This window comes from Muscardinus avellanarius (genome assembly GCF_963383645.1).
Source record: "Muscardinus avellanarius genome assembly, chromosome: 1".
Lineage (NCBI taxonomy): Eukaryota > Metazoa > Chordata > Mammalia > Rodentia > Gliridae > Muscardinus > Muscardinus avellanarius.
The window spans coordinates 27,550,156-27,563,946 of NC_137786.1; the positions used below are offsets into that span (position 1 = coordinate 27,550,156).

Sequence of the window (13,791 nt, forward strand, 5' to 3'; positions counted from 1 at the left end):
GATGTATGACTACAATGCAACAAAAAAAAAAACATTAAAAAAATCTTCCCTACCACCCATTTCTCAGTCCTCTTCTTTCAGCTTGTGACAGCAGGGTCCAACCATTCCCCTCTGCACTGCTTGGAAGCCTTTGGTAGATTCATGTTGCATTCAGAGTAAACTCCAACTCCTCGCTGTGGCCCACCCATCCTTCTGCAGTGTGAACTCTGAATGCCCTCCCCAGTCTCATCTCTGACCTCCCTCCCCTGCCTCGCTAATCTTGACCAAATTATTCATCTTTTGCTCCTTTTAACAAAACAATTTTAAAAATGAAATGGATAATAGAAAAATAACCAATATGCTACATATGCACCGGAACATATCCATTAAAGTTCTGAGGTTCTAAAAACTTGAGTTAAAAATATAACCATTTCTAAGCCGGGCGTGGGCACGCTTGTAATCCCCGCGCTTGGGAGGCGGAGACAGGAGGATCGCGCAGGTTCGAAGCCAGCCGTGCTGGCGTAAGAGACCCTGTTTCAAAAATATAAAATAGGACTGGGAGTGTAGCCCGGAGGAAGAAGGGCTTCCAGGAACCCCAGTACCACCAAAAAAAAAAATATATATATATATATATATAATATATATATATATATATATTATATATATATAATATATATATATATCCATGGTTATATATATATATATATAACCATTTCTAAGCTGGGCGTGGTTGTGCACGCTTGTAATCCCAGAGCTTGGAAGGCTGAGACAGGAGAATTGCACAGGTTCGAAGCCATATTACATGCACATATTACTCATGTAGCCTCAGCTACTTAATGAGGCTCTCAGCAACTTAGTGAGACTCTGTTTCCAAATAAAGTATAAAAATAGGTCTGGGAGTATAGCCCGGAGGTAGCAAAGTCCCTGGGTTCCACCCCCAATACCACAAAAAATAAAATAAAAAATGTAACTATTTCTATATAAACTTGATTCAAATTATGTATTTTTAAAAAGGAACTGTAGCAGTGATTCTTAAATCCCATAACCTGTCTAGTGAGCTTACCTCAATTGTAAAGAACTAATTTCTCAAAATATTTTGATCAATGCTAAGTTATAGATATTTGATATTTAAAGATGTACTACAAGTCAAAAAATAATATGGATGATCTGGGAATCGTTTTATGATGTGAGAATAGCAAATACAGAAAAAGCCTTTAGCTAAATTTCATTCTACATTTGCAGGTATTCTGTGGACCGACACACAGATATGGACAGAATCTTCAACATTGATTCGGGAAATGGTTCCATCTTTACATCGAAACTTCTTGACCGAGAAACACTACTGTGGCATAACATTACAGTGATAGCAACAGAGATTAGTAAGTCCAACCTAGTACCGCCGCTGTCCCCAATTGATGGAGCAAGTGTCCATCCAGGGCTGTGGACCACATGTTGACACTCCTGCTGGAGTGAGCCCTGGAACTGCTCGCAGTAACGTGCATCGATTCATTCATAAAGGGAGAGGCAATTGAGGAAGGTCTGCAGTATAGAAACAATAAAGTAAGAAGTTTCCTGTCAAATAAGATGCAATTGGTACTCATTGGATTTGATTCCAAAATGCTTATAAATTAGAAGAGTATAGATATAGAAAAAGTTGAAAAATAAACTCTCAGATATTAGGTAAGGGGGCAGAAAACAAGAGGTCACATATTTTAAAATGTAGGCATTGTTTGGAAATCTCTTAGATAAGCCAGGCCTGGTTGTGCACACCTGTAATACCAGTACTTACAAGACAGGAGGTTCACAGGATTACAGCCAGCCTCAGCAATTTAGCAAGACCCTGTTTCAAAAAAAAAAAAAAAAATTAAGCTGAGCATGGTGATGTACACCTATAATTCTAGTGCTTGGGAGGCTGAGACAGGAGGATCGAAGGTTCAAGGCCATCCTCAGCAACTTAGCAAGGACTTCCTCAACTTAATGAGACCCTATTTAAAAAATAAAAATAAAATAGGATTGGGGTATAGCTCAGAGGCAGAATGCCCCTGGGTTCAATACCCAGTAATACATACATACATACATACACACACACACACACACACACACACACGCACATATACACACATACACACATACACACACATATACACACACACATACACACATACACACATATGCATACACATACACACACGCACATACACACATACACACACACACACACACACACACACACACACACACACACACAAACGGAGCTGTGTTATAGCAGGAAGGAAGGGAAGGAGGGACAGAGGGAAGAAAGGAAATCTATCTCTATCTCCTGGATATTTATTCTCTAGCTTTCTATGGGATTTCTATTTCAAAATTCTTATAGAAGCAAGAGAAAAATAAATTAATTAAATGATCACTTTCCACAGTATTTCAAAGTAAGTAAAATAAAACCACCAAGTAATACATACACAATGGCTAGAGTGAATTTATGGTACTTCCCATGAAGTGTAAGGCAAGGGGAAAATAGGGCCAAAAGAAAGCTTTAAATAAAATGATTTTGCTAAGTAAAAATTAATGTGACTCGTAAACACAATGTGTGGACAGAGTATAATATTTAAAACAATATAATAAACATTTAAAAATTTTAAACAGCCTTCTAAGTTACAGCTCATTTTTAGTATTTATTTATTTATTTATTTATTTATTTACTTATTTTGGTGGTACTGGGATTCCTGGAAGCCCTTGTACCTCCGGGCTACACTCCCAGACCTATTTTTTTTATAATTTTATTTGGAAACAGGGTCTCTTAAGCCAGCGCGGCTGGCTTCGAACCTGCACGATCCTCCTGTCTCCGCCTCCCAAGCGCAGGGATTACAAGCGTGTGCCACCATGCCCGGCCTCCTTTTTAGTTTTAAAAATTCTAAACACTTTTATCTCAGTTGGTTGTCTCATTTGAAATATTCCATATCAAACGGTTTGTCACAGTTACATTTTGTCAACATAACTCATGAGATTTGAAGTAGCTGAATGCTGTTGGGTGGAATAATAAATAACCAATATGGGCAAAACAAAACCCTGTTTTTTGTTACTGATAAGGACGCCCTGTTAGACATTTATTTGGTGGGGATTTGATTTTCAGAATTTATGCCAAGGAACCGATATGGATACCAAGAATAGCATACCCTTTGAAACTTTAAAATTACAAAATTATTTCCCATCAAAAAGGACCTTCTTTTAAAATATTGTTGTATTTTAAAATATAATATTAACATTTTATTTTTACTGAAGTAGTCATTTAATAAGTATTTTAAGTTCTATGCCTTAAAAATCTGCTCTTAGAATTTATCTTTCTATGACATATTTAAAATTATTAGTACCTAAGATAAGGCCTTTTTCAAAACTCATATTCGGCCACTCTAACTTTGAAAGAATGATGAGTGAAATTTTAGATTCAAGAGATCTTGAGAATCTTAACTGTCAAAACCTCTTAGCTCTATGTCATTTAAAATAAGAGCTCATTTAAAGTCAGCTCAGAGCCAAGCGTGGTGCCACATGCCTGTGATCTCAGTACTTGGTAGGCTGAAACAGGAGAAACACAGGCTGAGACCAGCCTCAGCAACTTGGCAAGACTCCATTTTCAAAACAAAAACTGAAATGGCTGGTGGTATAGCTCTGAGGTAGAATGTCCCTGGGTTCAATTCCCAGTATCAAAAGAATACAAACAAAAACAGTTCTCTTCCATTACAAGGCTTTCATATGTGCTGGTTCCTCCACCTAGGGAGCCAGAATTATTCTCATGGCTTAATCTTTCTCTCCAGACACGTTGCTTGGCAAATGGTGACTCATGAGAGAAGCCATCCCTGGTCACCCCGCTCAAAGCAGCACCTCCATCTCTCTCCATTCCTTATCCATTTTGTTCCTCCATAATGGTTTATATCCTTATGCATTATACAGTCCACATATTCAGTTTGTCTAGCCCCATATTAGAATAAATCTCAAGGAAGCGTCTTTGTCACATTCCCGGTGTGTCCCAGCACCCCAAACAATGGCCATCATGAATGTGGTAATAGATGCTCTAATATTACTATCAGTATTTATACTAAATTAGTATTTGTAAAGTGAACAAACAGATAGACATGTGAGTGAAATGGACAAAAAGAGCTGAGGTAAGAGATTCCAGCTCCTGATTATTGCACGTGGAATTTCTCTTCCAATTAACCAAAATAGTTAATCTCAATTCTTCAAATATGGACCCTGCACTATCATTATCCTGGATGAACAACCTGGGCTTTGGAGTCAACAGTCCCAAATTTGAACCCAGGCTTAATTCCTTGTGTATCTCTGTGAACACAGATAAGTTACTTAACTTCTCTGCACCTCCGTCTCCTCATCTATAAAGTGGGGTTGGAGGCATAACCATGTCTACTGCAGAAGCGTGCCAGTGTTAAATAAGCCAACATCACACACTTCGTGCTCAAACTAAAAAACTAAGGCCAACAACAACGTTTTGATTTCTTGGCGATCATCCATTTCTCCGTGTCTTTCTTTTATCCATATTTTTCCAATGTGCCTGCTTCCTTGAAAATCTGCCTCTAAAATGTCTTTCCCTATTTTGTGTTCCCTTGGGGTTTATTATGCTGATGTCTCATATCAACATGATTAGGAATTTCTACTTAGGTGTATCCAACTCCAGAAGAACCCAACTATCCATTCTTCTTGCTTCTTTTATTTATTTATTTATTTGCTTATTTATTTATTTATTTATTTATTTTGCAGTACCAGGTATGGAACCCAGGGGCATTGTACCTCTGAGTTATACCCCCATCCCTATTTTTTTGTCTTTTTATTTTTGAACCCCCATCCCTATTTTTTTGTCTTTTTATTTTTGAAACAGGGTCCCATTGAGTTGTGAAGGGCCTCACTAAGTAGCTGAGGCTGTCTGCGAACCACAATCCTTCCATTCTTTTTTCCTGTGGCCACACTGGTGCCTTACGTCCCGCAGTGCTCATGTGACCTGTGAAATGAAAGAGTGAGTGAGCCACGCAAGTGGCACAGGCCTGTAATCTCAGTACCTGGGAAGATGAGACAGAAAGATCTCAGGTTCCAGGCCAGCCTCAGCAAATTAGTGGGACCCTCAGCAACATTGTAAGACCTTGTTTCAAAATATAAAATAAAACAGGCCTGGGAGAGGTAGCCCAGAGGTAGAATGCTCCTGAGTTCAAACCCCAATGCTACAAAAGAGAAAGAAAAAGTGAATGTAGTCTAAAGGGGATCGTGACCAACATATAAATGCCTATTTCTTTCTTTTTGATATGTGGCAGATAACCCCAAACAAAGCAGCCGAGTTCCTCTATATATTAGAGTTCTAGACGTCAACGACAACGCCCCAGAATTTGCTGAGTTCTATGAAACCTTTGTCTGTGAAAAAGCAAAGGCAGATCAGGTGAGTTTCCTAAGAAAGTACATTCAAATTGAAAATTGGAATAATTTAGATCTCCTAATAATTTGGATGATACACAGAGCTAAGGGCTACTTTTGAATTATCTATGAAGTGAATGCTAAGACGATTAATACCATAAATAGGAACCAAGGCAAATGTTTAAACTTGCATAAGAGAACAAAGTTTTTAAGAACTGGAAGTTCATCAGTCTCCAAGACTGATGCTGATTCCAAATCAGTCTTATGTTTTCATTATAATAGATTAGTTACCTCATTATTGGGGAAAAATCTTTATTGGTGAACAGATAGTTTAATTACCATATGTATTTGAAAGTAACAACTGGGACATATTTTACAATTGCCTATAATTCATACTTTTACTTATTTACATTGCCCATCTGTACAAGCAAGACAAATCCATGAACATTTTACTATTTTACCCATTTGTTGCCACCAGAAATAGATCTTTTCTGCCAGGAACATAAAAAAATATGTTATAGTTCATCAAAGGGAAGGGCATTGTTAAAGTACATGGGAAAGTGGAATGTTGATTTTACTGTGCCTTATGTACTAATTTTCTTTTAGATGTTGTAAGTCGGTAGCTTATGTGCATACCAAGGCTGCAGTACTAAGTAGGCCCTCCAAAGAGTGCTTCCATTTTGGGAGGTTGTGATGTTGCTAAGGTTAATGTGGTTTTCTGTAGCATTGTCTCACTCTACGGCAGTGTTTCTCAGCCAGGATAATTTTGTTTCCTGGGGTTATCTGGCAATGTCTGGAGACATTTCTTATTGTCACAACTAGGAGGGTGATACAGGCAGCGAGTGGGTAGAAACCAGGGTGGCTGCTAAAAACCCTACAATACACAGAACCCGCACACACCCAGAATGAGCCCTTGCTCTCTGGCCTTCTAACCTGCCATTTCTTTGAATAGACTAGATTCACTGAAAGTTGTAAAAGGCTATTATTTTTAATTAAAATGAAAAATTGTAAAATCACACAATTTACTGCAAAACCCTAACATTTGCCATTGCAAAACTTTTTAGCAGCTCTGTGGGGTTTTTTATTTCAGCTGATTCAGACTCTCCGTGCCGTTGACAAGGACGACCCTTACAGCGGACACCAGTTCTCCTTTTCTTTGGCCCCTGAAGCAGCCAGTGGCTCAAACTTTAGCATTCGAGATAACAAAGGTAAAAGAGCTCAAGCTGCCTTCTCTAATCACCTGCCTGCCTCTGTCTCGGGAGCCGTGTGTACCTCTGCATCAACATCCATCCTGTCTCTTCCCATCGCGGCTGGGCCAGTACATTCACCACTTTGCTTTTTTGGTTCCAGACAACACGGCGGGCATCTTAACTCGGAAAAGTGGCTATAATAGACACGAGATGAGCACCTATCTCCTGCCTGTGGTCATTTCAGACAACGACTACCCAGTCCAAACCAGCACTGGGACAGTGACTGTCCGGGTCTGTGCATGTGACCACCATGGGAACATGCAGTCCTGCCACGCGGAGGCCCTCATCCACCCCACGGGGCTGAGCACGGGGGCTCTGGTAGCCATCCTTCTGTGCATCGTGATCCTACTAGGTAAACTGCTTCTCCCTGCATCCTATCTCCCCTTGGTGAGGGGCACACACTGTTACTGTGACACTCTAGATTTTTCCGTCTCCCCCATTAAGGCATACAGCCCAATCTAGGTGAGTAGAGCTATACGCTGAGAATCTGTGTTGTTCAAACATGAACGCGTTTTTGTTTGAAAATGGCTTTGGAGAATGAACAGTTGTGAAACGTGCCATGTCATTGTTACCCGAGGGAATCCTTCCACCTAAGAAGTAGCTTGTGTGTCGGACTGGAAATGAATCCCAAGGGGATTTGAGGGCACTGTAAAGATGCCCTTTTCATTTCATTTGTTGTTAAATATTTAACTTGGCAAAAAAATTTTAAAGAGTGACAGTCACCCAGCACGAAGTAGATGGCGAAGGCCCTGGCTACAAAGGTGAAGTTTAAGATCAATGGGAAAATGGAAAGAGGAGTGTGATAACATTTTCTCTCTCATACAGGAAAAATAAAAGTGTGAATATTTCTTTATCCTGGAAAATTGATTTTGATCTACCCACTTAGATGACCACCTTGTTGGCATGGCTCTCTGATTATCTCATACCTAATGCTTATTGTTTTCAGATTCTCAGTAATAAATAACTAATGTGATTAATGAAACAAATCTGGGACTCCAAAAAAATGAAGTAATAAAAATGAAAATCAAGGTCTAACCATGACTCAAGTGAGATTTTACCCCCAATCAACTCATTAAGCCATAAAGTTGAGCTCACGTTTTTCAACAAATCCTTGACTGTGAACTAAAGAAATTGATTAGTAATGTAGCCCTTCTAAAAACTAAAGCAAGAATTTTTTAATTTGCCTATACAATGAAAAATAAAAGGTAAGAAATTGATTTAAGCTAGATTACACAGGGGACAAAAAACTCTCCTTTGAAAAGGAAGACAAAGATTGTCGGTCATGGTGGCGCACGATTGTAATCTCCACGCTTGGGAGGCGGAGACAGGAAGATCGTGCAAGTTCAAAGCCAGCCTCACTGGCTTAAGAGACCCTGTTTCCAAATAAAAATATAAAATAGGTCTGGGAGGGTAGCCCGGAGGTAAAAGGGTTCCATCCTCAGTACCACCAAAAAAAAAAAAAAAAAAAAAAAAAATGAAGACAAAGAGGCGGGCGTGGTGGCGCCCGCTTGTAATCCCCACACTTGGGAGGCTGAGACAGGAGGATCGCTCAGGTTCGAAGCCAGCCTCAGCTGGTTTAAGAGACCCTGTTTCCAAATAAAATATAAAATAGGTCTGGGAGTATATCCCGGATGTAGAAGGCCCCTGGGTTCCATCCCCAGGACCACCCCCCCCCAAAAAAAAGAAGACAAATACTTCAAGAAGAGTAACAGAGGGCTTAGATTTCTCTAAGAAAACTATGCTGTGGGATTTCCACCCAGGAGCTTCCCATTCCAAATCCAAGTAACTAATTACAACAGAAGAATTGAAACTCAACTTCAGAATGGTTTTTCCTTTTGTAGACTAAATATGGGCAAAGTACTAAGATAAGATGATTTAAAACTGACAGTGAGCAAAGATAGTGTTTCTAATGGTGTGAGTCTATAAAACTGGAAGTGTAGGACATGAATCTTTTTTTTCCCTGGAAGTCCTGGGCTGGCAGGACTGTACTCGTGTAATAGTACACAGATTCTTTCTGTGGTCTGTGGAAGGAGAGCCAGCTCTCATCTGCTAAAGGGGATTCTTCCTAGCTCTCATCATCAATCTACTATTTTTTCTCCACCGTCTCCCTTTTAACTACTTACTTTCTGTTACCCTTTCATGTCCTTCCTCCGATGGGTTCACTGTCTCCTCATTATCCCTAATTGGCCTCAGTGCCTTCCACATCTGGTGTTAGTCTCTTGGGAATTCTATACCTTATAAAGAAAGGAGAAAAACGGGACTCAGCCTTCACTAATTTCTGACAACGCTGCCAGGCGTCGTGTTCTTCCTTCTCCTTTTACAGATAAGAAAATGGTCTTAGAAACATCAGGCCATTTAAGTTAACTGAGATCTACAAATCTTTTTTTATGAGGGGATGGGCGCAGATCTGCCGAAGTGCCCCCACTTTAAGCTCGATGCTATGCAAGAAACAGCACGTATGTGTTTCTCCCTTACTCCTCTGAAGCGCCTGGCATATACTCATCTGCATCTTAAATATGAAGACAAGGATCCAGCAAATGAAGTCACATGGCCAAGCCACACGTGCATCAAAGGGTAGAACCAAGTTTTCAATCCCAGGTCTCTCCGCTCAAGGCAGGGTACTCCCATGCTGCACCCTGCTTTCCTTGTAACCCTCTGGGATGCGGGGTAATTTCTGGGCTATCAAGAGCCCAAACCAATATGGAACAGTTCAAGAAAGTGGAGGCAAACCAGAGAGTTTGCCAGAGAAGGAAAACCACATTGATGTAAGAGAAAATCTGCAGTGAAGGAAGTGGATCAGGGCCGGGGTGTAGCTCAGTGGTAGAGTGCTTGGGTCATCTGCAGGCAGCCCTGGGTTCAACCCCAGCACTGCCCAAGAAAGAACATGGATTATGACATCTGATATTTTACTAAAATAGAACAATAAAAACATAAAAAAAAACAATTGCACCTAATGTCTCTGTGGAGCTTTAGAATTTGCCAAACTTTCACATTTGTTGGCTCTCTCTCCTAATGACAACACTGGGCACTGTGTTATCCCTTCTCTTTTATGGATAAAAAATAAAAAGGAGCTTAGAAAGGTCAAACATATAAGTCACCCTAGGTCTTCTGATCTTCTAGTTTTATGATGAGATTGAGTAAAATTTGCCCAAGTGCCCCCACCTCAAATTTTACTGCTGTCTTCTGGACCCAAAATGGTAGGAGAAAAGGAATTTCGGTTCCTGGTAAGGGAACCTCAGAGCTGTATTACTTTTTTAGTGTGTTTTGCCCCACATGCTTAGAAATCACACTTTCAGTTTATACAAATTTGGTTTTCAGAAAGATCTCCCTTTGAGACAATTATACTCAAGGAATTCTATTCAGCTATGCTTTGGGCTCGTAGGAAAAAGATATGGACAGTTTTAGCTATAAAAGACTTAGGCTGTGACGTGCATTGGACTAAAAAAGATCTAGGTACCTGAAGCTGGAGAAGAATTAGAAAATGATAAACACTTGCTCTCTTACCTTGAATAACTGAAAGAACGTGCATACATCAGAGTTGAATTCTCTGGGAGGAAAGTCGGCTGGTTTCTATTAATCACGAAGTCTGTCCTTCCAGCCTTGTTTTGCAAATCCATGTCATCGGTCACACCGGAAACCAACATAAAAGGTAGATCATGGGCATCCCTGAGCCCACAGCCCTGCACATCTCTACATCTACCCAAGCCCCACTCACACGGAAAAGGTGCACAGAAGCCTCCCAGACCCCTTTAGACATAGCCCTTCCCTGCTTCTCTCCTCGGTTTCTTTTGGTCCAGCCACTGAGTCTCCTGGCTGTCCCTCCAACCTGCAGGCACACACCCACCTCTGGGCCTTTCCTGGAGCGCATCCTTTTGTGCCTCATCATTCCGTGTATGGCGCCTTCATGTCTTTCCTTAAATGATGCAACCTCCCCCCCCAAAACCAGGGGTGAGCCCTGGCACACACAGAGAAGCTCCCTTCCTCCTCGTCCTGCGCTACTTTTCTTTGTGTACATGGCTCTTATCACCTTCTAATCATTGCCTTCAATCAAGTTTACTTACTGTTTTATGTCTCCATCCACCCTTCCCGACACCCTTTCCTCTTTTACAGATGAGAAAACAAGGTCAAACCATTTTAGCTAGCCTGGATCTGCTGATCTTTCCGTTTTATGAGTTTTAACTAAATTTACTTTAATGGTTAGTTTAAACTAATGGGTTTTTTTAATCCATCTACTTTTTTTTTCATCGATAGCACCTAGAACTGCACTTGACATGTAATAGACACTATATAAACACTGCTGAAAGAATGAACAAGCCGGGCGTGGTGACCCATGCTTGTAATCCCAGCATTTGGGAGGCTGAGACCGGAGGATGGTGGTTCTCAGACAGCCTCAGCTACTTAGTAAGGCCCTGTTTCAAAATTAGAAAAGATTAAAAAATAGAACTGGGGTGTAGCTCAGAGGTACAATGCCCCTGGGTTCCATCCCCAGTATCGCAAAAAAAAAAAAAAAAAAATTAAAAAGAAAGAATGAACAGATAGCCTGGGCTGATGTAACACAGGAGGCAGAAGGACACCCTCTGGCAGCCACAGAGTATATATTCAGTTATACTACCACATGCCTACAAATGGCAAATTGCATTTCCTTTGGAAATAGACAATACTTCAAATACACTTCAAGCATGGCAGCTAAGAACACGGACTTTCTGAGCCTGAAAGACCTGAATTGAATGGCTTGTACATGCGCCATCTCTAAGCCTCAACTTCCTCGTATGTAAATAGGGTTAAAACGACGGTGCTTACTTCGTAGGGCTATTATGATAATTGAACAGGATTCAGTAGGTGAAGCGCTTAGCACAGTATCGGACACAATGAAAGGTCTCAGTAGGTAACCAGTTCTTGTTATTACTATTAGTGTATGAAATTATAACATACAGGTGCACGAGTGTGTGGGCATCCATTATTATATAGGTAGAGGTAGTTACCCACTAAAAAGCCATTGTTGCAAAAATCAATTTTCATGGCTTGTAAAAATCAGGCCACGTCACGGGTGAGATGGCAAAGAGACATTATGAGTACTTCCTGTAATAAACTCCTCTGGACAAACCTAGGTTAATAATGCATTTTCCGCCCTGGATGGCCATTTTCTCTGTAAGCTATTGCTATATTTTTATTTCCCACCCCTAGGTCCATTTGTAGATAGATGTGTCTCTCTACAGGTAGCCAGCTTTGTTCTACCCAGCCAGCTGTGAAGAAAGATCAGGAGCTATTTAAACACAATTCTTTCTTTACCTCTAATTTGGGTTAGAAGGAAAAAACTCAAAAGAACAAACATTCTGAATAACAAACTGATGGAACTGAAACCTTTGAAAAATAAAATAATTCTCATTTTAATGTGTTGATTTTTATTTGACTCAAATAGAAATAATACAAAATGTGTATTACTCTCTGCCCCATTCCGCTGGACTGATCTTGAGGTCCAAACTGGCTTTCTGAATCTGGGTCTCTCCAGGTATTACCTTCAGTAATATTTCTTTGTATGCAGGGAAGGTGTGCAAACATTCACGTCTCTACTTTGGGTTTTAAACTAAGTTTACACCTTTCTGGGGGGGGGGGGGGATAAAACAGAGGCAGGCATAGCGCAAAAGTTATTTTGGATGTGAAGTTATGCAAAACTTTCAACACATCCCCAAAGGTGCCAGCCTCGTCCTTATAACCAGTTTCAGAGCATTTTAGGTGTTTGACATAATTTGCACTCCTACGATGGTACTTTCACCGTGGCCGAGCTTTTTATATTATTGCTCTTTTATTTTTTCTTACCTTGAAGCTAGTTTGTGATTTCAAAGCCAAAGAGGAATGACTGGCGAATACGATGGTGTTTTATCCTCTACTTAAATTATTACCTTCCTTCAAACCATTCACTCTTTTGTGGGTTCTGATCTGATTAGGGATGGAGGCAAATGCATCCTTAAAGAAGGAAACGCCGACTCGGCATTTTCTAGAGAACTTTTAGAACTCGGAGCTGGAGCACAGTGTTTCTTCCTGACGTTAATTGGGCTGCACCTTAACGTTCCCTTCCCTCTCCGTTTTGTTTTTCTGCTTCCAGTGACAGTGGTGCTGTTTGCAGCCCTGAGAAGGCAGCGGAAAAAAGAGCCTTTGATCATTTCCAAAGAGGACATCAGAGATAACATTGTCAGTTACAACGATGAAGGAGGTGGAGAGGAGGACACCCAGGCCTTTGATATCGGCACCCTGAGGAATCCTGAAGCCATAGAGGATAACAAATTGCGTAGAGACATCGTGCCTGAAGCCCTTTTTCTACCCAGACGGACTCCAACAGCTCGTGACAACACCGATGTCAGAGATTTCATTAACCAAAGGTTAAAGGAAAACGACACGGACCCCACTGCTCCACCGTACGACTCCTTGGCCACCTATGCCTATGAAGGCACCGGCTCGGTGGCCGATTCCCTGAGCTCTCTGGAGTCGGTGACCACAGATGGAGACCAAGACTATGATTACCTTAGTGACTGGGGTCCGCGCTTCAAAAAACTGGCTGATATGTACGGAGGGGCGGACAGTGACAAAGACTCCTAATCTGTTGCCTTTTTTCATTTTCTGATACAACGCTGAAATATGCGGAGTGGTTCTTCCTTTCTATTTATCCACTATCCCGTGAAGGGTTCTCTGTTCTACCCGTCCAAAAGCCAATGGCTGCAGTCCATGTGGATTCAGTTAGAGACTTTTTTCTAGTACACTTTTATGAGCTTCCAAGAGGCGAATTTTTATTTTTTCGTGCATCCAGTTAACCACGTCAGCCCAACAGGCACGTGCTGGAGGAGAGGACGAGCAGCAGGATTTCACTTGTTCTCTTAGGGCAACTTTGGAACATGCTCGTTATTACCACTGGCCTGGTGTTTTACTACACACACTCCAATGCCCCAGGTCAACTGACTGCTCTAGCTGTACATTTCACATGCGGATGGGATAAGGGATTGTGCTTTAATGATAAAAAATATATATAGTTTTAGCTTCAAACAAAAAGTAATAATAAGGAAAGAACAACTGGGAAGTCTTTCCTGGTGTGTCAGCTCACAAGGAGATAATGATCCACACAAGGGTAGGTAAGGGTGTGTGTTTCCGTCACCACGAATTT

At 40.9% G+C, this 13,791-nt stretch overlaps 1 protein-coding gene across 1 annotated transcript in view; it reads left to right on the forward strand.

Moving 5' to 3' along the window:
* LOC308263226 (cadherin-6) overlaps window positions 1-13,232 on the forward strand; it is a gene marked incomplete at both ends in the record, with an annotated part of 61,730 nt that extends 48,498 nt beyond the window's left edge. Inside the window, 5 exons of the mRNA XM_080696139.1 lie at window positions 1,222-1,358; window positions 5,292-5,413; window positions 6,479-6,596; window positions 6,739-6,990; window positions 12,742-13,232. Coding sequence (XP_080552265.1) covers window positions 1,222-1,358; window positions 5,292-5,413; window positions 6,479-6,596; window positions 6,739-6,990; window positions 12,742-13,232 — 1,120 coding nt within the window. The remainder of the gene's footprint in view (window positions 1-1,221; window positions 1,359-5,291; window positions 5,414-6,478; window positions 6,597-6,738; window positions 6,991-12,741) is intronic.
* Window positions 13,233-13,791: the final 559 nt, after the last annotated feature.